General features: G+C 42.1%; 1 protein-coding gene across 1 annotated transcript; it reads right to left on the bottom strand.

The window, feature by feature from the left end:
- Nucleotides 1–219: 219 nt before the first annotated feature.
- Nucleotides 220–25,864, bottom strand: LOC113575784 (calcium-activated potassium channel subunit beta-4). Its single transcript, XM_027007488.2, has 3 exons — nucleotides 24,981–25,864; nucleotides 5,465–5,592; nucleotides 220–2,813 (listed from the first exon to the last, which is right to left on the bottom strand). Exons 1-3 carry the CDS (start codon nucleotides 25,347–25,349, stop codon nucleotides 2,645–2,647), a joined length of 666 nt encoding a protein of 221 aa, XP_026863289.1. The 5' UTR covers nucleotides 25,350–25,864; the 3' UTR covers nucleotides 220–2,644.
- Between the last annotated feature and the right edge of the window lie 975 nt (nucleotides 25,865–26,839).

Below are 26,839 nucleotides of genomic sequence, written 5' to 3' on the forward strand. Positions count from 1 at the left end.
TCCGTGATCTGTATCCAAGGGCTTTTGGCAGTGAGAGTGGTTTCATTAATATTCATTAATATTCATACTTTACATTGTGCTGCTTGCCACTTTACATGTTTTAGTTTTAGTGTTCCCTACAAATGGCAATTCTTATTTGTTGTATTTAGTTGACGCGCGCACACACACACACACGCGCACACACACACACACACACACACACACACACACACACACACACACAAATCGTCCATAACATTAAAACCATCTGCCTAATATTGTGTAGGTCTCTCTGTGTGTAGGTAAGTGGTTCGTGTCACTGTAATGTCCACATGAAGGTCAGGACCCCAAGGTTTCCCAGCAGAACACTGACCAGAGCATCACACTGCCTCTGCTGGCTTGCCTCCTTCCCATAATGCATCCTGGTGCAATCTCTACCCCAGGCAGGGGACGCACACGCACCAGGCCATGTGATGTGACCGTAAACATCAGACCAGGCTCCCTTCTAAGCCAGCACAAACCTTTTCAGCAGTTTGATGTACAACAGCTCTTCTTTGGGATCACACCAGACTAGCCGTCACTTCCCACAGGAGACCGTGACCCTGTTTGCTGGGTCACAGAGCGCCCGGCCTTGGATAACCTTTGGTAGGTGCTAGCCACTACATACCAGGAACCCCTCTCAAGACCTGCTTTTGTGGACATGCTCTGATCCAGTCATCTGCTTTGTCAGAATCACTCAGATCCACACACCTGCCCATTTTTCCTGCTTCCAACACATCAATTTCAGGAAGTGACTGTTTACTGCCTGTTATATCTCACACCTGGCCAGGTGCCACAGTAACGAGATCATCAGTGTTATCCACGTCACCTGTCAGAGGGTTTAATGGTTTGGCTGATTGGTGTGTATGTAGTAATAAACTAAATTAAGTAAATCAAGCTGGAAGCTGCCGTGTACTAGTATAGCAGTCATAATTGTTTTGTAACACCTTCACTCCTTCACTCTTGTTACCTACACAACCATGTTGTGTAGTGTATTTACTGACCTCCCTGATTTAAACCTGCAGCTGAAGAATGTGGAACCAGCAAATGAAGAGAATCCAATATATGCAGAGAATAGATGTCAGAACATTTAGTACATTTCATCTTTGAGATTAACATTGTTTAATATTTAATCTGAATTAATATCTCATATTTCAAATGCTAATTGAACACACTGTACAATTAATTTCAGAACACAGTGATTGTGTGTGTGTGTGTGTGTGTGTGTGTGTGTGTGTGTGTGTGTGTGTGTGTGTGTGTGTGTGTTTTAAGAAAATATGACTACTACCATACAGCATTTAGCTACTGTTATGCCATTATGCCCTGTGGACATGTGTTATTGTTTTAGATTTTTTACTATGACATAAGTCTGATTTCTCCCTGATGGCATACACTGGAAATCTGATTCAAACCTGTTCAAATTTAGGGTCAAATGTGATCAGTTTCAGATGACTTTGGCAGGAGGGTAACAGTGGTGTCCAGAACATTAGCTCTGAATATTTCTACCACTGGAAGTAACGTTAACATTTATTTTACAACACAATTGCCTGAATACAAACCATGATATCTGACAGGTGAAAATCCACTCCTCTGTTTCTAGTTTGCAATTTTAAGCATATAAAAACTACTGCTTTATGCTTAAAGCTAAAATCACAGTTTTCCTAAGTTTAAATGGGCAGCCTGTTTCGCTAAACTGGATTACAGCTTCTGGTTTTGTGTTTTGCTATGGAAAAATTTTGCGTTAATATACACAATATTACCAATTTTGCAAAGACGTTTTTATCAATTTTTCCAAAGACGAACCTGCAGTGGTACCTTATGTTTTAATAAACATGAGATATTGCTCACACACGTCCAGTATGTGTAGATTTTAGGGAGAGGTATAACGTTAACTGTGATTAGTCAAGCAAGCACTCGACCATTACACGAAACATGTAATAACTGTATGAATTCATTAGTTTGGCGGAGGTGACGTTTCAAGTGACGTATGGCTATGCGTGACACATGGATGAGGTAGAGGAAGAGGAAGATGGCCAAAACAGCTGCTCAGTAGTGCGTTTTTTTGTTTGTTTTTTTATTTACTGCTACATTAGCAAATGCTACGTAAAGGATCCCATGGATATGTTAGAATAAGCGTTATGTTGACACAAATGACACGTCACAAAGACGGAAGCAAAGGGAGAGATGATGGAAACGCACACGAACACAAAGGCGGAATGGAAACAGCACCGGGACACCGTAGCGACTCAGGGAGGAGTGCGTGAAGCTTGTCCGTGTACGTTTCTCTGTGGCCTCAACAGGCTTAACCATAAATGCCGTTTAAGAAAAGCTTTTTTTGGTTGGACCATCCCCAGTAAAGTTAAACTAGGACGCGAGGCACAAGCCCATGACCGAGAAAAGCCGCGAGCATCGCACATGTGCTTCTAGTCCTGGGCGAAGTCCGTGGGATCGTGCGCGACCAGGTGCACTAACCGGAGCGGGGCGTGTCGCCGTTGCGCTCTCGCGCGTGCCAGTATTTCCGTCCCAAACGCGTTCGTTTGGCCGTCGGCGCCCCACAGCGAAGCGAGAAGCAGGTGCCAAAAGGAAATCGGCGTGAGCGAAAAGGGCAGGCCGTCCGCGCGCGTACTTAGGAGAACTTCCGCTTCTGAATGGCCTCGGCGCGTACGGCCAGGCTGCGAGCGCAGACCGTGAGCAGCACGATGAGCGTGCCCACCAGCAGGCTGACCATCGGCCATAGCACGCAGTGGAGCAGCACGCTGGCGTCATGGGAGCGCTGCCACAACACATCGTCTGGCCTGTAGGGGGACAGAGAGCAGAGCGACGTGTCAGTCAACAGCCGCCCCCCACCCTGATAGGAAATGTCAACAAGAGTCCTGATTTATACTGAAAATGTAGAAACATGTATGTCTTTGTATGGGTTACACTCCCTCTTAGTCGGAACATTATTTTAAACATTTGACCAAAGACACTGCTTTGCTATGTCATTGTTTTTATTATAGGATCATTTGGTAGGAGCTTTACCATAGTGGTGGCATTGAAAGAAGATAATCTCGTATTTATCATTCTCCATGAAGATGACTGGTCAGTAGGGAACAGCAGTGATGAAACTATAATTGCTCTTAATTGCTAAACCAGAGGTGTTTGCATTTTCTGTTATTTACAAGCCTCTCACCACATTAGGACTCAAAGTTGCATCATGCTGCGTTCCAGAGTTTAAGGAATTATAGAACAGGAGTTAACTCATTAAAGGAAGTAAAACCTACAAGCTAAGGTCACTATGATTCAACACAGTCTTTGAAAGCAACTGTAAAGTCAGCTGGTTAAAGAAAACCAGGGGGCCTCCCTATCTGGCACTGGCTACAGCATCAGGATTAAACTTTTCCAACTCGTGCACTAGTAGTTGAATCTACCAATGTGGTTCTGGCCACGGAGCACTAATGCCAAAGTAGGTAGAGCTACAAAGGTCTAGGAAATCAACTTAATACTGAAGACGGTCTGTGTAGATCCACAGCAACAACAACATAGTAACCACAGTGAATGTAAAGTAGGATGCAGTAGAAAAGTAGACAATGTCCAAATGCTGTCCATTGGACAAACAGTCACTCTACTGGAGAAAGCAGTGTCTATACACTGTCCAAATGCTGTCCACTGGACAAACTGTCACTCTACTGGAGAAAGCAGTGTCCATACACTGTCCAAATGCTGTCCACTGGACAAACTCACTCTACTGGAGAAAGTAGACAGTGTTCATACACTGTCCGCACATTGTCCTCTGGACAAACAGTCACTCTGCTGGAGAAAGTAGGCAATGTCTATACACTATCCAAACACTGTCCACTGGACATTGGTAAAGAAAGCATCCATACTGTCCATGTAGTTCACTTCTCCTGATTAGGTCCACAGACCCACCGTTTAGGTCAATGTTTAAATATGGATGCTGACGTAAAATATTAATCCTGATATATTAAGAGTCTTTTACAGTGGATTAGTCTTATTCACTTGAGGGAAAAAGGGGACATTGTCTCTCTGACCACAAAATGAAAGAGCAGAAAACTATTCCCAGAGGTCAAAGAGGCAAATTACAGCCACAAGGACCGTATCATATTAGAGACCTAACCCGTGAAGTCAGTGCTATATCAGCCATTGCCTTGAGATACTGCTGAAACAACAGAGAAATTGGTTTGTCCATGGGGGGATATGGAACATGATAATTTGTTCTTGAAAGCTGTGATCCCCAGACATGCTTTGTGCAAGCCCGGGAGCTTAGTGGTGTTGATAAGTGGCATTTTGGATGTTGGCATGCATCGAGCTCTGCACAGGGACATCCCATGGGGAGAGTGGAGCTATAAAGGTGCCATGCGTAGTAATGGAACACACCTGGTGCCTTGGCCCACCCTCACCTGGGTCAGCCCTGCCTCCAAAGTACACTGGAGATTTGGTAGTTCATTTGATTCCAGTCACCCTGCCAAAATAGCTCAGTGTCTAATTCATATTGAAGGAGGAGGACTTGGCCCAGTCTTTGGGGAAACTCCTTAGAACGATATGTATTCATGATTTGTATTTTATTCTAATCTATTGCAGCACTTTTAACATCTTAACACCACCATGTCAGTTTTTCTACGCTCCATAGATAATTATTTCTAATATAGAGCTGTGGTGTAAACTCTGGGATATAGTATGTATTTATGAAACTGGTGTACTGCAAATCTTCTGAAATAATACATCTATTGGAGCAAATGCTGAAATTAAATGACATGAACAAAAACAAAGGAGCATGTGACATCAAAGTGGTGTGACATAACGTTACCCAGAGTAGCCGAAAACCAAGCAAAATTGTTATTACTCTGATGACATAATGACTGACATAGAAGCAGCCAACCAAGTAGGAGAAGGGGAGTTGGAGAAAAAAAAAAGATTCAGGTCATAAAACTATCCGAGTCACATAAGAACTTGCACTGTATCTTTCTATTGTGTCTCTCAGCACAGAAACTGATGTCTGCTAGGAGCAGTTCATGATGAAAATGATTCGTCAGCTCAAAAGTGTGAGACTCGACACGCCAGCCTCCCTGGTGCCAGCAGCTAGCAAATTACCAACAAAGGGAATTTGTAACTATAAAAACACCCAGCTCATTTTGGACCATTACAATATCATGTTAGAGAAACTAACAAAGTTTTTTAATGTGTGATAATGTAAGTGTTTGTTTCAAATTCTGGAGTCACACGATGCCGTCATTTTGTTGTTCGGAATTTTGAAATTGAAATGCTGGGCTGAACTAAGCAGCTAAGACTCTCTGACAGGAACACAGGAAGAGTGTCAGTGTCAGTCCCTGTAAAGCAAAGGTGCAGCTAGCTGTGGAACGCGCTGCAGCCTGTTCTAAACACAGCGACGAAGAGAGGAGTGTGTGAGGGGTACGTTCACTCTGAGTTGAGTGTGTTATGATGAAACCTTCTCTGGGGGTTGAAGAAGCAGGTGAAGGTTTGGTTACTGCCCTCTTCACTCCAGTAATGTTGGAGCCTTATAACGTCCTCACGCATCTTCTGGTTATCCCTCTCACATTTAGGAACGTAGGAACACTGGGGAGAGAGAGAGAGAGAGAGATTTAGGCAATTTAGGGTAAAATATTCTAGCATGTTCAATAAAGGACATGAACATTTTAACAGATACTCTTGAGAATATGGGGAACAAACTTTTTATCTTACAGCAACCAAAAAGGGGTGTTTGTGGCAGTCATAACAAAGACCCCCTTGAAAATTAGATGTTACATTACAAAGGACTATCCTTTCAATAAATTCATAAATTCATAGTTTATATAATGAACATTGGACCTATATCGAAATATGATTTTTTATAAAACGAGCTGAATGATTGCACCATATTTGGCATCACTAGGGGCTCCGATTTAAAAGCATATCCAACCCTTTTTGCTGTCTAAAGAAAAGAGAGAGACGGAGTGAGATAAACAGGGTGAGATAGAAAGAGAGAGAGAGAGAGAGCAAGATTGCCAGAGAGGCAGGGAGAGAGACAGAATCTCCCCATTCCCCCTGAGCAGAGAGACCAGGCTGCTGTGTGGGACTGACTGTCTACATCACTCTCTAGGCTCTAAAGATCAGGGCCCTTGGGCTGGGGGAAAAAAAAACCTACAGACATCCGATTGAATTTGCTTGGGGCTCTGGGTTACCATGGAAATGTGAAAACAGGGGCAGAGTGGGTACGTGTGTGTTCATGCCTCAGAATGGGGCCAGAAGGAAGAGCAGACCTGATGAGGCTTGTTTGGTCATGACCACTCAAAACATCACACCAGACATGCACACATTTACAGCCAGACTGGAGCCTGAAAAACAGACGTCATCTGTCTGTCTGCCTGTCCATTAAACACCATATCTCCAATATGCACGAAGCCTCGTTGGACATATTTCTAAGATATCTGCAATCTAACTTTCTGCTAAGCACCTCTGTAAGCTCAGTGCAGAACAGAATGCTAATTTGTTCTTGACAACAGGAGAGCAAGAAAAAAAATAAGTCATAACAATAACACAAAAACCAGAAGTCAACAAATGAAACGAACCGGTTTGAGGCTCTAGCACTGGAGAGAAAGTCCAGCTGCTTCCCTGCAGTAATTCCCAAGTAATTCACAAAGTGAAATGACTCCCAACGTTGCCTCAATGGGAGTTTACTCATGTGCAAGAACAAGAACTTGTGGTAGGGTGAAGAAATCCCAGGAGGATGGACCCTTGCGCTCAACTTTGTGACGAGAGCCCGGGTGGATGTGTTGATTTTTCTCCTCAGTGCCAGCACCATTTGAGAGTGCCCAACGATGGAGGAAATGTGTGTCTTTAATTAAAGCAACTCTCATGGGGGAGGCCAGAGAAGTGGTAGAAACCTACCGCGCTTTTTTGGGCTTTGTGCTAGGTCCTTCTGATCCTTTACCAAAGGTGAAGAATGGGTCAAACTGCCTCTCTAAGCCTACTGTCTGCTGCCTCTGCCCCACTGCCACAGTCCTGCCAGCTCTAGATGCCCTGTCCTCTAGAGGGCAGGACTTCCATGGGGTCATGACTTCCATAGACATGCCTCTGGGTCTAGCGTTCCTGTCTCTGGCATGAACTCTGTACTGGCGCACAGCCCCCTAGAGGGCGACATTGCTGTGTGCCCTTCCCATCCTGCTTCCATGTCGGATTATGTTCGTGTTCAGTTTTGTCTGCCTCGTCAGACATCTACATCCTGCCCCAGCTGTCCACTACGCAAATTTGGGAGATATGCAGACATGCGGGAGACGGGAGCCCTGTAGGACCTTTATTATGGCCTCCCTCCTTGGTCGTGGCAGGTCCCATGGTGATGAGCACCTTTTAGTTTTGTTTTTGTTTGTTTTCCAGTTTTGTATCCACCTCTTTCTCTGCATCTCCTTCTTTCCTTTTGTCCACCTGCATCTTGTTTTCCCATATTCATTTGTTCCTGTCGTCATGGTTTCAGTTATTGTGTCATATTCATTTATACCATGTTTGTTCCTGTCGTCATGGTTTCAGTTATTGTGTCGTATTCATTTATACCACATTTGTTGATGTTGTCATGGTTTCAGTTATTGTGTCATTCATTTATACCACATTTGTTCCTGTCGTCATGATTTCAGTTATTGTGTTATTTATTTATACCTTGTTTGTTCCTGTTATCATGGTTTTGGTTATTGTGTCATATTTATTTATACCTTGTTTGTTCCTGTCGTCATGGTTTCGATTATTGTGTTGTTTGCCTCCAGTGTGTTTTGATGTTTCTTTATTAGTTCTTTGCATCATTATGTCTTGGTTTTTGTTGTGTTTTCTAGTATTTCTCTATTTCCTGGTATTTTGACCTTAGTCTGTCCCATGGATCTTGAAAATGGTTTTGCACTCAATAAACTCTGGATAATTCCACATTGTGCTCTCTCTCCCTCTCTCTCTCTATCTATCTTTTTTCTCTCTCTCTCTCTCTCTCTCTCTCTCTCTCTCTCTCTCTCTCTCTCTCTCTCACTCACTCACTACTCATCACATCCACAAAACCAAAAGCTTTCAGTGCCATCAAAAACAGAAATGGCAGAGTGTGATCAGGCAAAACAGTGAAGAGTCTGGTAAAAGGGTTTATAGACAAATGACCAAACAACTTCCTGAGTGTATGTGGTGAACGTTTAAAATATGATTCTACTTCCACAAACACCAGAGCCACTGGAAGGGCACTCACAGTTTCTGTTAGCTGTGGGAACCACACTCTGGGCTGATTTCCCTGTCCACTCATTTTGGGTTTTGTGGTGGAGGAAAGACAGGGAGGAAGGATTTGCTTCTCCAAACATTCAGACTTCTGAAGGTTTATTTCTTTTATATATAAACAGCCCTATTGCACCTTTAATACAGTAACACAGTATGTGGGCCTGATATAATTTAATTGCTAAGTATTATGAAATAAATCTCAATCAAGTAGAAAGGTTGAAAAGAGCCCAGCGGACAAGTTTGCTTGAGAGAGAGAGAGAGAGAGAGAATGCAAATATCTGAGTGTAGGCCTGCAAAGCCCTCAGGCTCCAGAGTTTGCCAAAGGGTGTTTTAAGGGGGTCACCAGGGTAACAGTGGTGTAGATTACATCTCTGCACTGAGCAACATGACAAATGGACCCATTTGAACTGCGTGTTTTGGATGGAGAGCCTTTCTTCTTCTCTGTGGCTTTACTCAGTAGATTCCCAGTGGCCATCAATAATGCAGCTCTTCCATGCTCTGATGAAGATGTTTCTTTTTGACTTGTGATGATTAGTCTCATCACTCAACATGGATCACCATCTATGAGCTGTCCTGAAAGGTCACTAAAGGAAACCAGAAAGAGATATAGATGGTATATACTTGGCCATCAGTGGCACAGAAATCTCCAGGTGTTGCTGTCTTTGGCAATAACATTTTTTTAAGTGAGAAATCTATATAATAATGAAATAAAATAATATATATGTAAATATACACAGTAGAAATTGTACTATAGTTAAAAGGAACCATCACTCATCCTAGTAGTTTTTTTAATCTACTTTGGGGGGGGGGGGGGGGGGGGGGCGATATCACTGCAAAACAAATATTCATGTCTTCTCTTCGCGTGTGGAAGAAGCGTGAAAAGCCGGCACGTGTCAGTTTTGCTTTCGAGCCGTTCCTCTTCCTGTTCCTGTCTGACGCCATCAGACGCTCCAGAGCTTTGCCTTCAGGCTTGCTTTGTTTCTGTTCCATGGGGACTATCCTTTCAAGTTTCCCTGACGGCCCTAAATTCCCTAAGACTGTGAAACGTGATCGTCCTTATTCCGCAGGCATTCCTTCTGTAGCCATGACTGGGATTTGCTCCTGTGACGGCTGTTTTTGCCAAACTCAGAGATGGACTTTAGAAACGGGAGCCTAAAACAAACACCTGCTAGCGCAGACATCATACTTCGCATGCTAGCTTCATGAGGAACAAACCTGTTAGCATGGCGCTGCTACCAAGATTACTGTCAAACTCCACCAGTACAGAAGAAAGGCCAAAGTTATATGGTGAAGCGATAATTTTATTGTGTTTATTGAATATTTAGTGGTAATTTTATTTCTGAACAGTAACACACAACGTTGTCTTCATATTAGTGCCCAACACTGTCAGTCTGCCCGTTACAAGCACCATGTATAAGGCATCTAGGGACATGTTTATGATGTTTACATCACATGTAGGCAATTAGCCTCAAATTCCACTTCAACTGCTTGCACCACCTGCATGAGTTTGTGTGCTGTTGGCCCTTAATATGGACACTGTGGTTCCAGCACTGAATTAGTGTTGGACACAAATGTGACTGATTCATGGCTCAATTCAGTACTACAGGACAGGTGTCAGTGTCATCAGTGCACACGAACAGCACCTTGTGTGAATGAATTCATCACAGGCTCATACTTTATAAACCTGTAAGGGATGAGGTGACTTGAAACTTTAGTCTGTAGTTTAACTGAGTCTCCCCTAGTATCCTTTGTCTCTGTCCCTCTGGGTGGAAAGAGACAGGAGGCAATGTCATGTTCCCAAAGGAGATAGGTGTTTTCATAATAACACTAAACTCATATCCAAAAAATGGAAACAGCAAGAGATAGGGAGAGTGGAAGAGAGACAGAAAGAGAGAGAGAGAGAGAGAGAGAGAGAGAGAGAGAGAGAAAGAAATTCTTTTCACACATCCCAAGTATTTCCAGACCTGTATCACCACACTGCATATTTGAGCAACCTATACCCCAAAACATACGCCCTCATTCACCGAGGAGAAACACCTTCACAAGGCGATTTCCTACACCCCCTCAAAACTAACCAAGCCCACCAAAGCTAATACAGGAATGTTTGGGTCAATTACAATTCTTCACTTTGTAAATTAGAATGTTGTGCACTTTTTGGAACAGATAATACATTTTAGAAGAGTATCTGATTAAAAATGCATGCCATAACAGACTCAGTGCCCATGGAAGCCAGAGAAATATAAATATGTCCATTGTGTGTGCCTATATGAATATTACATTACATTATATGGATTTTCCTTATTTTCCTTTTTCCAACAACTACACCTCATGCTTATATAACTATTCGATTTTGAATTTGAGGGGGGGGGGGGGGGGGGGGCTTCAGTAAATGTGAGAATGTGTCTGCTCCTCATTAGCAGTAATTACTTTCATTCTTCAGACCAAGTCTAAAACGTCAGAGGTTTGTATAGTGTGTATGGTGAGTGTGGTTTGTACGGTGTGTATGGGTCGGTGGATTACATATCTGGAAGTGTACAAACTAACAGTGCTGTGCTGACACAGCACTTCACAAGAGGGTCACATGATAAACCATCTGCACACACAAGCATTAGAAATAAAGCATTGTGATGTTTAAAACAAACACTGATTCCCAAGTTTATCAAGCACAGGCACAGGAAACTAAATTAGAGTGAAAACATTAAGTATTCCAAATAATGAAGCCATTATGATTAACATTCGCCTGTGGATTGGGATGCCTGCTAGCAAACCTGATTTCTTGGCAATCTGTGGTTATCACAGTAACGTGAGGTTAACTCATTTCAGCAGCTCAGATCCTGGACGGAACATAGATAAGTGCCATTGTGGAATTTTTCCAACTTTCTCCAATTTTTCCAAAGTGCTCTGAATTTATTCCATTAATTAACAAAATTATTTTTGTCAAGGAGTCCAAGGATTAAAATGGGCGTTGAGCTCCATTTTCATTAGGAGCAATTCACTAAACAAGAGTCCATGCATGTCTTAGCCACTGCCAAGAAAAGTTTCAGTGTGTAAAAAAAGTACAAAGTTACCATTCCAGTGCCCTCTGGAAATATTTGCACCCTGTGTATGGAAAAATCCAAAGTGTTGTGAAGCAGAAACTCTTACACTAGTTTAGAGGTACCATATTAAGCAAACAAAGAACGTTATTCTTATGCAGTTTGTTCCAGAGTCGCGTTCTTGTGCAAACCTTCCATTTCTAATACATTATGATAGAAAGGTTACACTAAATATAAAGTCAGCATAAAATAGCAAAAAATTAACCAATTAAAAACGTCCCCACTGTGAAGTATGGTGCTGTTGATGTGCATCACTGCCGGGGTGTTGCCTTGGCAACTTACTTGGTACTTGCAGCATCATGGACTTTCCCAGGACTTTTAGGCACCAGCTGGACAATGATCCAAAGAATCAGAACCAGATCTACTAAAAAATGGCTCACAGACCACAGAATCGGACCACAGAATCAAGATGTTGCCATGGCCACCCCAGTTTCATAGACTCTCTCAAAAACTTCTGAAGGTGCAGAATCCACAAGCAAGGGCCCAGAACCCAATGGGTCTGGCCTGTAGCCTTAGTGGTTTCAGATCTCTTGCTACATGTTCACCTGTGACAAGATGACTCGGCACTCTGAGGCAGCGAACAATGCAAGGATGACAACTTGGTTTTGTTCTTTTTATACTGAGCAATGGGGGAAAAAAAAATTATATATATATAATTCTAGTGGGTCCCTGATGTTCCTAGGAAATGAATGTTTTGCCACATCTTTGATTACAACAGTTTGCACTGATGGACATTGAAAGTAAATGAACATTATGAATTTACAAAAACAAATCATGTACCTGTCGAGCTCCAACCTTCCAGTTTAGGGAACAGTTCAGAGCTACATGTGAAATGTTGAATAGATTTCTGAACTGATCTGAGCCCTAGAGGCTGCTATGGTTGGTGCTTCACTTTTAACTACACCACTCTTTAATTAGCACTCTGTTTCAAGCTTTTCTGCCCTCTTAAATGTCTGTGTGTGCTGCCCAACACGGTACCGGGCAACAGGTAACACCAGTCTAGTGGGTTATACCCAGTAACAGTGGTGTACCTGGGTTCTGTGGTGTGAAGAGCACTGGATTAAAGGCCATAACCTCAGATCACAGACTAAGCATTTCAACACAACACAATCATCAACACTGTTGGTTAGTGTAAACTGGTGATTATCATACGCTGTTGATTAGCATACATTGATGATTAGCATACACGGTGATTAGCAGATGCTGATTATTAGCATACACCAGTGATTAGCATACACTGGTAATTAGCATACGATGGTGATTAGCATACACTGGTGGCTAGCCTATGACGATATGTAGCATGCATGTTTTTTTTCCCTAGAAAGAGGAAATTTAGCAATGAGATTTATCCGTCCTAGATGACAAAGCACTTTTGTAAGTCATTCTAGATAAAAGCGTCTGCTAAATGCCCAAAATGTAAAAAGTAATCCATCCCTTTAAATGACATTGTCATTAATCCCAGTCATCATTGTTATTAATCCCAGTCATCAATCATCACAACTATTACCTTGTGGCATCAAATGCACTTGAAATGCTGAATTCATCAGAATGCAGCACACGAGATGTTCAGTAAATGCCACTTGCATTTCTAAGTCTTATTACATCTCCTTTACATTAATAAGGGAATGCTTTAAAAACAAACTTAGAGAAAACACACAGGCACTCAAACTCATCTAAGTCCCTGAAAGGTCACGATACGTATAGTAAAGTCCATTGAATTTGTCAGTCCACGTCTCAAGCAGTCTAGCCATGTGTCCGGTTTTATGGTGGACAGACTGGATTTCCAGGTCCCTGTTCTCTGTCCAGCAGAACGCCTGGACACACACCTGACTGTCATCCTTCTGGACGAACTGGTAGTTGCTTTCCACTGATTAATATTATTTTAGCCTGTCACGGGGCACATACATTTCACTGGTATAACAGGAGGCCTCATACCTCACCCACTGAATAACGGCAGAAAGCCTGAACTCGAAATGCCCATTATGATGACTGCAGACCAACACAACAGTGAGAGGTGAGTGCAGAATGCAGCAAACACAATAGATAAACAGTAAGCAGAAAGGGACAGTGTCACAGGACAGAGGACACAAGAAAGGACAAAATTACTGGGATGGCAAAGTGTAACAAAGGACAGGCACACCACCATTAACCTGATGCTTCCCTTTAAAACACACTTGGGCAAACTCTGGAGCCTGAGGGTTTTGTAAGCCTATGCACAGACGCGCCCATGCACTCACAGTCCCACACACTTCAATACTATATAAGTATAAAAGTTGTTTATTTGCAATGGGATGATGGTGTCAATCAAATGATTCTTCTTTATGTCCATTCTTACATATGCGTTTCCTTTTACTACTACTGTCTGCAACCTTTGGGAAAGTTAAAGTGAGAACTGCCAAGGCCACATTCATCACAGTTCATAAAAACTGCTAGCAGCCAACACACCCACAAAGATGAAGACCTTCTCCTCCCATGGCCTTCAGACCAATCACGAGCTTTAAACCCCCCAGTAGCACTAAAAGGATGTCTGCCGCAAAGGAGTGCAGGTAGTGTTTTTTTATTTCAAACCAGCTATTCATTTAGTATGTGATGGAAGACTGAGAAGCTAGCCAGTGGGAAGGTCTACGCTGTCTCAGAATGACCTGACAAGAACTTCAGAAGGCTCAGACTGCCAGGGCTGAGAAAGTTGAAGGACTGGCTAATGAGTACCTGCTGGTTCAGAATTAGCGCTCGCCCTCACTATCGCCTCCTTCAGCCAAGCGGTGGTAGTGCACCGAAGGGCTCAGGGGATTGTCGTGTGCTGGATTGTCTGTGTGTTACTCACTGTCTGTACCACCAGTTCATCAGTAAAATACAACACAGGAGGCTTGTCCTTCTCTGCACATCGCTGGGTTTCTCATAAATCTCCTTGAAAATCACAAAGTGATCCTCAGCCAAAAAAACACATAAATAAAATTGTGTTTGGATGACGTGAGACACTTCAAGGATGCAGGAGTGAGAAAGGGAGAGGCAGACGAGGAGGAAGGTGTGGAGACAGAGCCGTCTCCCCGGGGCTGCGATCGAAAGCTCATCCACACTCCTTCTCTCACTTGGGTCTCCACTGGGCCCTTAAGACCGGAGAGACGGTGTGAGATAGAGAGACAGCCAGCATGCGAGGAAAAAAACATCTGTATTGCAGCCCAGATCATTCAACTGGGTGACATTTAGTTAAAACATTAATACATTATCATTTTTACATCATATTATACATCATATTATACATCAGCTTTCTCAGACTCAAGGTTGCTTCACAGAAACTAATACAAAATAAAGACAGGTAGTGTTTCTGATTATGGACTGGGACCTAATGGAGATGACACTGGGCACAGAGAGAAGTCAACCCATCACCTGAAAACACAAGGACAACTAGTAGCCCACGGTGACTGGAAGGAGTGTTATCAAGTATCATCTCCAGAAACTGGTGTTGTAAGGGGACGGAGAAATTGGTGTTAGCTCACAATGGGGCCAGTCACCTAGCACAACAAATCGAAACACTAGAAACATTACTGGCCACCTGAAAACAGTTCATATCCATTAGCAGAAAATTTATATCTACAGCAGATGGTATGAGATTTCTACAGCCTACGTCACCTTTTCCTGGGGTTTTTAGCTATAATAATAATAATAATAATAATAATAATAATAATAATAATATTATTATTATTATTATTATTATTATTATTATTAACAACAATTATAATGCTAGAGCACACAAACAAAAGTCTCTTTCTTTCTTACAGCAGTCCTCATGTGATTACCATTTCAAAAGTACCTGGAGATTTTAAGCTTGTGTAATGCAATGTATGACAAGCCTAAGAAGTCTTACATGGAAAGTCTTTTGAGTTTTTGAGTGCTGAGGGCAGTCGGTTCGTGGAGTTATATTAAAATTCCAAATAGAAACTGCATTATCTTAAAAAATGCACATTTCTCTGAGCAGAATAAATCATATAGGCTCATAACTGAAAAATACGTTTAGCACGACTAGCTCGAGAGAGAGCTAAAGCTCAAAAAATGCATAATGCATTTCAGAAAAGTATCGTTTACAACTCCAACTCAAAAATGACCCTAAACACATGTAGGAATTAATAGGTGCCTGTGACACCCTGATAACTGTCAAAAAAATGGCTAAAAATAACATAATACAGGAATTAATTGCATTTATTGTGGTGATTAAACATTTTAATGAGCTATTTATTAATAGATGATGACAAATTTGACAGCAGTATTTCAATAAATACTCATCAGTAAAGAGGCACTGGTGTCAGAAGAGTATTCTGACAACACCGAGTCAGTGTATTGATGTAATGGCCCGAGTGCCACAGGGCGCAAGACGCACAGACTGTCTCGACGGTGACAGACGTTTATCGACATGCGCAAAAGACAATAGCACTCACATAAACCGTGAGCACGAATACGAATAACACGGACCATGGAGAACATAAACACTAACAAGCACTGACAAAAATGCACACAGACGCTAAACACTAAGCCAGGTGCAGGTGTGTGCTGGCAACAGGGGCGTGGTTACAAACAAGAGAGGGGCACATGCCGTGACAATTGAAATATTACACTGATCACTATTTGTGTAGTATATAATAAAAACTCTGTACAATAAATATCTTTTTAAAATACATATCAAAAATCAAAACTCATGACACCCCGCATCTTAGTACATGAGATGTGTGTACAGCTCTCGGAAATGGCACTGTGTATGGAAATTGCTCTACAAATAAACTCGCCTTGCCTATGAAGTAGGTATTTTACACACATGATAACTCAATACATTTGAATGTTACATTACACTGCTGAGTTAATAATCATTTAGTAATGTCTGTTTTGTCTGTGTTCACTGTGTCAGAATTTTATATATATATATATATATATATATATATATATATATATATATATATATATATATATATATATATATATATATATATATATATATATATATATATACAAAACTGTTAAACAATGCCTGTGTTTATATTAACAAACTGTTAAACAATACCTGTGTTTAAAGTGGTTATAGTGAGATTTTAAAGTGATTTTGAATATTGTTACTCATTGTAAGGTGTTGTCAGAAACATAATGGTGTAGATTTGAGACCAAGGCTATGTAGAATTGATCAGTGTCTACCAGGTAGGCAACTGAATATAGTTCACACAGGACCAAGGCAAAACTGAGACCTGAGCAATAATACAAATGTTGAGTGAGGAGTGCTCACTGGACAGTGTGTCCTGGAAGCCCATGGCAAGACTGAGACTGGATCAATACCACAGTTTGGACACGCTGGGGTGATTCCTATTCTAACCAAGTGCATCGGTCCCAGGCTAACAGGCAGGAACACAGCTGGCTTCACAGTCTGGATGCAGAAAGGTTATTGACCTTTGAACTTACATCACATACAATATAACTGCATCGTACCTCAGCTGAGAGAAAGGTTTTGGGTTTCAAGGCAGTTCACTTGCATATTTCACTACGGCCACAATACTTCACATGTGACGAAGCAGCAGAGAGAAATTTAGGATAGGGCCTCAATGCATGACACCACATCAAAATTGCAAGCTCCCTGTACAGCAATTATAATGTTTTTTGTTGTCGTCATTCTGAACACGCTCTCGGGTGAATGGAACGTGAAGCTGACAGCACCAAGTTCAACAACCATCCACCTGATCTTCATAACAGAAACGTCTCCAACCACGTGGTTTGCCCAAGCCATAGTTCTGTTTGTGCTCTTCTAACTGAAAGCAGTAACAGAGCACTTCAGAGACGTGGCTCACACGACTGTAATGAACTCATAACAGCAATGGATACAAACCTGTTAGACACCCCAGTCCCTCTATAGCAAATAACTACATCAGAATTTAAGCATCTGTCACAGAGGTGAAGCCATGAGTCACAGATAACCAGACCACTGCATCAGCAGATATCTGCTGTTATAATTCATATTTGGACCAATTTGGTTATAGTTGGAGCACATCCCAATGTTTAAAAGAAGGTTGAAAATCAGCGAGATTACACGCACACCTGCACGTCCTCACCACTCTGTCTCCCTAGAGGACCTGCACCTGCTGCTGGTTTCCTGACATCATCGGGCAGTGGAGTGCTGGGTCTGCTGAGTTATGCATGTGTTCCGAGCCACGCCTCTGTCCTGGGGTTTGTTGCCGTGACTAACTTGTTTGTTGCTGTTTGCCACCTTGGTTATTAAAGTTGTAAGTACTAATGTCATCTGCATCCTGCTGCTGGTCTCCAAAATAGGAAGAAAGAAACTGAGCTGATTTAAAATGTTTGAACGTGTGATGAGAGAATATTAGGGAAAATTAAATTGTGTTATTACACTGGAGCTCTGCAGCCCACACACACACGGACTAAAGGAAACATTTGACCAACATGACATATTTGAAGGCTTCCGTAATTACAGGACATAGTGTTATAGTTATGAGTAAGTCCCTGGAAGTACTTAAGTTACATACTAGGGTTAATGGATGGGTCATAGATATCCTATTACATTTACTGTGAAAGTACCAGCAGACACTCCTTAATGTCTGTTACACAACCCAAATATTCAGAATTGAGTTGTTGGTTTTTTTTACATAAGGGTCTTATAAGAGACATGAAAGATATTTCCGACCACTGGAAGTTTTGCTGTTTAAGTTATTGCTGTTATACTTATTGCTGGGACAAATCTAGAAGTGTACACATTTTTAACTTGTACTCAAATTGTAATCAGAAGGTTCCCTGTTCAAGTCCCACCAATGCCAAGTTGCCACTGTTGGGGCCCCTGAGCAAGACCCTTAACCCTCAATTACAAAAGTTGTATTCAGTCATAATTGTAAGTCACTTTGGACACAAGCATCAGCTAAATACCGTAAATGTAAACATACCTTTAACGTGACTCACAAGCTTATATTCATTAAATAAATAAATTAAGTGCAACCTAATAGTCTACAGCAAAGATAACTGTGTTGAATGCGTTTTTTAATCCTGTATTTAGGCTGGCTGGTTTTCTCTGGGACATAATAGAACAGACTCATATTCATTAGAGGAATAAGGATCCTCACAGACCAGAGTGTCCCTGACACCATGTTTCTCTCTCTCACACACAAACACACACACGCTCACATGTGCAGCTCTGTTTTGCTTTTTCTAGCTGAACGATAGCAGATTTTCTAGCTGAATGATAACTCTGTGACAACTCCATTAGAGCTGGTACTTGATCTTTGCATTGGCAAGCCCTGCCAGTTACAGCTCTGACGAGACGTGACCTGAGACACTGATGGGCTTTTACAGTTCTGCTGGAACAAAGAGTCGTCCTCAGGCTTGAGTGACTTTTAGAAAAGGAGAGAAAGAGCTGACGTTTCCCTCGGTTGCTCATTACAGAGTGCACTGAGTGTGAGGTGTTTGTTGGCCATGTTACTGAGGGAACCCTCCAAAAGCACGACTCATCCTATGTAAAAATAGAACATGGCAGGCCTGCGCTGCATGCTACTTCAACGCTCAATTAAAACATGCCAGTTCTGCTTGGCCCCGTAACCATAGAGACAAGAGGAGTGCCACAGAGAGAGGCTTAAAGTGGTGTGTGTGTCGGGGGTGTGGTGTGTGGGGTTGCTGTGAATCAAGGTAGGATACATATCTGGGTCATAAGCATTCAATCACAGTGGCCCAAGAGATCCCTCCTGTGACAAACTGCTTTGCAGTTCTCTGCAAATGTAACTTGATTTGCACTCCAGTTTGCTCTCAGAATCGAAGACAGTCAAAAACACACGCCAGCCAATCAATGCGTCACGAAATCTAGAGCCATGGATCAGGCCACAGCTGATTTCTGGGAGCACAAGGTAATTAAGGCTTGAACCTCCCTCACCTGCTAATTACACACCAACCTCCAACCTCCGGCTATTAGCTAACGGGATGGAAAGAGCTGCTTGTGCATCTTAAAGATTTCCACATTGCTAATCATCTCTTAGTCCTTTCATTTTGGTTTTTGTTTATTTCACAGTACTGAAAGGTCAATGACCTATTGTTTTCCTTGACGCTGGTTTAAATAGTATTCTTCTTCTTCTTGATCTCAGCATGGCATTTGATACAGTAAATTATATTCTACCTCTCCTCACATTCCACTTCTCTGTCTTCCCCGTACAGGAAACTACGGAAACACATCAACCAGTGCCCCAGTCACTTGTGGGGTACTTAAAGGTTCAGCCCTCGGTTCCTCCTGTAACCATACTACCCTCGGGGCACATTATCTGTGGTCATCATCTCAGCTTTCAGTGTGAGGCAGGTGACAATGGTTATGATCTGTTTATTGGTCTACTTATGAACATCCTGAACAAACTTCAAAAGAATTAATATGTGCTAGATTGCTAAACACACATTGGGCAAGAAACATAAAACACTCCCATCAGCATAAAACACTAACATCAATTTTCAACTACAATGTATTCTTGCCAGTTGGCTGCCAGTCTCACTCCTTCATCGGTTTAAACCACTACTACATTTAAAGGGCCTTGTTCCAGTTTACCTGTTTGTGTAAACCACTACTACATTTAAAGGGCCTTGTTCCAGTTTACCTGTTGTGTAAACCACTACTACATTTAAAGGGCCTTGTTCCAGTTTACCTGTTGTGTAAACCACTACTACATTTAAAGGGCCTTGTTCCAGTTTACCTGTTTGTGTAAACCACTACTACATTTAAAGGGCCTTGTTCCAGTTTACCTCTGAGTTTCTCTACCTTTACATCTCAGATCAGGCGTGTTAATGTGCTGTGTGTTAATGTCATGATGAAGCTGGGCTGTTTTGCGCTGTGCTGTGTGTTAATGTCATGATGAAGCTGGGCTGTTTTGTGCTGTGCTGTGTGTTAATGTCATGATGAAGCTGGGCTGTTTTGTGCTGTGCTGTGTGTTAATGTCATGATGAAGCTGGGCTGTTTTGTGCTGTGCTGTGTGTTAATGTCATGTCACTCACATCCCACTGGTGGTTTTATGAAGTCATTAGCCCCAGCCACTCACTGAGCCTGAGCTCTCATTACCCCATATTCTGAAAGGTCAGTACTCCCATGAGGGGTTCACACACACACACACACACACACACACACACACACACACACACACACACACACACACACACACAAATAAATATGTCTTTCTTCATCATTCTCATAATCAATCCTTTGCCGATACTCTTGACACAGTCTGAGTTTAATCTCTACGTCCTCTTGCTCATTCCCGCCGTCTAATGCTACATCTTCATCCTTATCATCTCACTCTGTGACAGAAGGAACCAAAACTAATCTTCCACAAATCTCAATTCAAGTCCTTGAAGGATTTTTTTCCTCTGCTATCGGTATCCCATCAGGCCATGCCAGCAGAAATAACGCCAGTGAAACAGTTCTGCATTTAGCCAGTGAAACAGTTCTGCATTTAGATTTGACATCAGATTTGTTTGATGCAAAGTCCACTCCTTCAGGACCTCAAGCCATCTTCTTAAGCACTACAGAGAGGTCATCAGACACTAAGCACTACAGAGATCAGACGACACTCAGCACTACAGAGATCAGACGACACTCAGCACTACACAGAGATCAGACGACACTAAGCACTGCACAGATCAGACACTACAGAGTCTTCCTGAACCACACTAGTCTGCAGTTTTTGCTTATATTGAACAAGCTTAACAACTCTTGTAATTTGTAACATGCACCTATAAAACTTCTGAGACAGTTCATTTTACATATTGTGAAACACAAACATTTACCTCCAGTATTAGGAGGCTATATTTAATACATTATATTTTATAGGTTGCAATATACAAATCTCTTTGACTAGTTTCTTAAGCTGTGGTCCAGACTGAAAAGGTTGCTATGGTATGGACTGAAATCAGATCTGACCAATAATGACCACTTTCTCCCAGCATCTGCAGTTGCCATGACAATTTGTCAACGTATCTCATGACGACATTTAAGTATTTGATATTCAGGTACAACCTGATATACTAGTGGCAGGTATATACTGATGACATGATCATGATAAAAGTATTCATTTACATTCATTTTACAAGGTACTTAATTTGGTTCTTCAACTACATTTCACATACAAGATGCAGGATGTTCAAGAAAACTCCATCAATTTAATAGAAGCTTAATTCAAATATTGTTTCTTTTTGCATTCTTCCTGTAGTCACAGTGATGGGAAACGTTGTTCTTCATCCTGGAGAGCACTTTCTCACACGTCCAGCACAGTTGTGAACCACTGTGAAAATTATTATTATATATCTGCACTTCACAGGAAGGCAAGTCCACACTTTAAACCAGTCAAAAATAGCACAGCACTTAAAAACTGAAAGTATTATCCCCATCCATCCCATCATCAGACCAGAGGCCTTTCTGTGGAATCTTATCGATGCTCAAGGAGGTGTGCAGTAGGGAACAGAGTTTCACTCATGAAAGCACTCTTACGGTGTTCATTTCTTGAATGAGATTGTCAGCTTACCATCATCCCTCATGTTTTACTGGCTCTGTGTAAGACCTGCAGCATTCTGCCACAACACACCAGCATGCGTCCTTTTCTCACACAGGCCTTGGTCGAACTTCCCATATGCAAATGCCCCAAATGTCTTATTCCTATAAAATACTGCAGGCAGTTGCCATTTTCTTAAAACATGAATTCAGACATTTATATGGCCCCAGCAACGGATGAGACAACTGGGAACATGCAGATGATGAAAGTATCAGATAAAAGACAAGATCGAAGACAAGATCGAAACAACTGAGGTGCAACTTCCTGCTTGGAAGCCTTTTTCATAAGTTAAATGTGGCTTTTTATTGTATTCAAGTTCAAGTTCAAGTTCGGTTTATTTGTCGCATACATAGTCATACACAGTATAACTCGCAGTGAAATGGTGGAGAGTGCTCTGTCCAAGCTGAGGAAAAGAAAACAGGGGTGCATAGAGAAATATAGATATTCTCTATATGTGAAATATATATATGCAAGATAAATATATATATTCTATGTATATACAAATATATATTCCTCAATAGACTGTCGGATTAACTAATTCACTGGATCAACTAATTCGAATTGAATGTGTGGAGTCCAGTGCAGGAACAATCTTGATAGATTCAGAAGACATCTGAAGCTGTCTATTTCTCCCATCAAAATCAAGAAATGCACACTGCTTCATTAAAGAAAATGAACAGGACTATTTATGCAACCAGCTGTTAATTATGTTCAGGCGTTAACTGATTGGTTGGTTGGTTGATTAACTGATTGCGGTTTCCCATGTGTGTTCCTGCAAAGCTGCTTTGAAGAGCTACACCTGTTTGTCATGGCAGGGTGGTGTAACTGTGCATCATGTGGAGTTCATTACCACTACATCACACCTAGAATGCACATTCAGGGCAGGTGGTACTGGAGAATGGCTCCAAGCGAGCAGCTGGAATTACACGACAATACAACAGATTCACATTTGAGGTGTGTATCTATCTATCTATATCTATCTATCCCCCCCCCCCCACACACACACACACATTGTGTATATATACACACATACTACTACTACTACTACTACTACTACTACCGAACAGCTACAGAAAAGTTCACATGTCTGGCCAATTTAAGGTTACCTATATTAAACTTACAAACAAACCTAACCCCCAAACTAAATAACAAAACCAAACAGTGTTTACGCCTCTGAGACCGATGAGGGCAGAGTGGTGTTTGTGTCTAGGACCTTTACCAGAACACCAGGACTTCCTAACCGAGATACCCACTGTGCGTAGCAACCATGGTCACTGAAACCGCACTTTAAACACAGTGAGGCGGTAACATAAATACGAACGCATACGCCATTTTAATATATTCTTTTTCGTCTTTGCTACACACCTTGATTCGCTTGTTGTTTTCATCGTTGCGCACTAAGCCAACATTAGTTAGTCGGGAGCTGGACAGCCGCCAGAAGCAGGAGGCGCGGTGACTCAGCGAGACTAAAGTGAGCTTGGAGGACTGTGTTTCTGGAGTGCTATTAAGCCTAAATTGGTGCGCTGTTTAAACATCAGTTACCTTCCATTTAGCACGCTAATAATGTAATACAGAACAGTTACTGGCAGGTTGTTTAAAATTGGTTCATGGGCCAGAAACTTAGTCACACGCAGGAGAAGATTGCAGGAGACGGGTGTCGCGCGTACACAGAATACCGAGCTCACATTAAGAACAACATTAACGAACTCACATTAGGAACATTGCCACTTATCAAAACGCATTGTTGAATAAAGTGCAATCGTACGGCCTAATAACAAGAACCCCTGGGGAAACAATTGCCTTGAAAAAATAATTTTAAAAACGCAAACTTAGTTCTAACAGGACCGCAAACTTGTTCACCTTACAGTGTTAGCCTATTCCAAAAATCTAATCTTTAAGATTTGTACTCTTATGTGGCCAGGTTTTGAAAAACAGGCTATTTGCTGGGTTCTTTACAAACACAGACAACCGAATATTTAAGATTTATAAGACAACGTCAAAAGGACAACGCAGTACACGAATGTCAGCTGTAATCTAAAAAAGATTTGATGTAACCTATAAACACAGGGAACATTAGAAACAGTGTTTAATCCTCTCATCCCGCTGTGTTTTTAAAAAAAAAGTCTCCCACTGAAAGCTGAATGAAGTCATTGTCTGGATTAATTAATTCACACACCCTTAAGCAAAACTAAATACTCCGCCATTGTCAATGAAACACTGGCAGCTCAATTCAGGAGTTCCCCAGAACGTTGCCATGGGAACCAGGTGACAATAGCCTTACTAAAGCCAGAGCGAAATGAGTGTTAGCGTGAATTTGAAATACATCTGTTGCATGAGAGGTCAGTTTTCAGAAAGAAAATTGTTATTTTCTCCCTTAATTTACCATACTGGAAATTTCATTTTGTTTTAATTTACTTACCTAAGAAAACTGTTCATGCACATTGTTGTCTTTCAAGTTAAGCTTGATTAAGATTTATTATCGTTAATGTAAAGTTTCTGTGATAAAAGAGTGACTGCTGAGTGATTCTCGTTAACTTTTTAAAACTCAAACATATCCAGTGGTTACTATGAATTTAGGTATATAGATCTCAGGAAAATCTGCATAAAATTATTATTTTTAAACCTGGAGGGCCAGAGTCCAGCACTATGTGGACTAAACCTAAACACACCCACTAAACCTGGTGATGCACTGATGAGGTATATCAGTGTTTGAACTGGGAAACCACCAAACTACTGGACTCAAGTCTTCCAGTGCCAGAGTTCTACACATGTGGTTTAGCTGACCCCACATTGCACAATTACATAATGCATAATACCCTGTTTGTAATACTTACGTATGACGCAGTACGTTGCTTGAACTCATGTGATGTAATAAGTTGCTGTGTTGTTTAGTTTAGTACGTACTAGGATCGCAGTTTTCTTTAAATATAAATTTTAACTGTCATTATTACCGCATCCGCAATATTATCGTAACCCGATGATTGTACTGTAATCTAGTTGCAGCAGAACTTCCTTTAAAAAAACCTACAAATGACGAAAGCGGGTGAACAATCACGTCGCGAAAAGACGCGTTCCATACCTTGGGGTTTAGCACGAGCTGTTGCTCGTCGTAGTGCAGGAGCGCAATGGAGTTGGACTCGGAATTATTGACGAATATTTGTAGGCACGGGTAGAGCGAGGTGCCTTTACAGTCCGCCCCGCACGTGAAGACGCACTCGAACCGTTCCTCCAGCCGGCGCACGGAGATCACGGTGCAGTTCGCCGGCTTGCTCTGCATGCTCTGCAAGGTGGGGCTCAACCAACAGAAGCACAAGATGAACAGCGACACGATGCCACATACAATGAGGAAGAGTCCGAGGCGAATGCTTTTGTCCTCTGCCTCCGAATACTCATAAGAGACTCTGGTCTTAGCCATCAGTCTTCTTGGATAAACTGGCGCAGGGTGCATCGGGGGTTTGTCCAACAATGCAGGCTGCTCCCCGGCGCCGCGCTGCACCGGGGTTGGGGTCTCGTCGCCCAGGAACTTCCTTCTGGCTGGATCTAACTACAGTAAACGTTTGTTTCAACAAAATATCATGCCGTCTGACTGTGAGGACCGAACTTGGCAAACACGCTATTTGACAGCCCTGCCCCCTCTTACGCGCGTGATTCCTGATTCATATCAATAGTCTATCCAGATTTGGGTTTTTCTGAGACTGGATGTTGCATCTGGGATTAGATAAGCCTGTTATGCAGAAATATCACGGGGGCATCTGTGGCCCCTGACTGGTGATGAGAGGATGCGAAGCGCTCACCGCGTTCATCTCGGCGGCGAGTCTTGCGTGCGCTGAAGACGAGGCGCCGAGTCTGCACGAGACGTTCCCTTCTAAATCTTGGAAAGAAGTGGAGCACCAATGAAAACAAAACTGAAGAGTGCGACTACCTAAGAGCCATGTTACGTGGAGCCAGTATCTGAATAAAGTAGCACGTGATTTAAATTCTTTTTTTTTTTGGGGGGGGGGGGGGGGGGCACCTGGTGTGTGTGTGTGTGTGTGTGTGTGTGTGTGTGTGTGTGTGTGCGCACGTCAACTTTACAAAGCGAAAACGACCCTCGAATACAGTTGTGCTACCAAACAACGAGCTATTTCAAAATAGGTCCTTTGTATAAATACTCACACAAATCCCGCTAAAGTATAAGACATATGGAGTATCCACGGACATAAACCCTGAGGTTTACGTATAAATCTTAAGAATGCTAAAGCAATTATGTTTTATCGTTTATGTCGTTATATTTAGTTTCCAGTTAACATCACTGATCAGACTGATTGCCAGAAGTCATTCCTTAACACGTTCTGGTTGAATATTGTGTATCTGCGTGAAGTGTGGAGACTTAGGTTATTTACAGCTGTTCGGTTGTTGACGTGCTTTATAATGCAACGCACACGAAGGACCTACGCTCTCAGCTTGCGCACCCTCAAGCACGCCTGTGCCAGACCATCAGTGAGACACGTTAGAGCACAGTAAATACAAACACTCCGTACCGCTTGGAGCCCCGCATCAGGGTCTTCCAGGGTGTGTCTTTGGGATTGTTATCCTTTGTTTAACCTGATTTTAGCGTATTTCACATTTACGTCCTCAGCCCAGCTCATGTTAGAGCAGAAGGCTGCCTTGTATGTGTACCCAGGAATTTGATACGCAGTGTGCAGGTGACCAGGCATCAAATGTTGTGCTGACCCTTGCGACTAGCTGGCTGACACTAGGACTGTACAAATGGGCCAGTGTGGGACTGACTGGCCTTTCACACACCGGGCATCGAGGGAATCAAACATTACACAATCTGACACCTAAAAAAAGACAAAAAATAAAATAACCCTGGATGAAAAAATATGAAATGGTATGACTGAGGTTGCACTGACAGATGTTGAAAGAGGCTCCAAAAAAGCAGAGTAAACAAGCTGA

Source organism: Electrophorus electricus, chromosome 7, assembly GCF_013358815.1.
Source record: "Electrophorus electricus isolate fEleEle1 chromosome 7, fEleEle1.pri, whole genome shotgun sequence".
NCBI lineage: Eukaryota > Metazoa > Chordata > Actinopteri > Gymnotiformes > Gymnotidae > Electrophorus > Electrophorus electricus.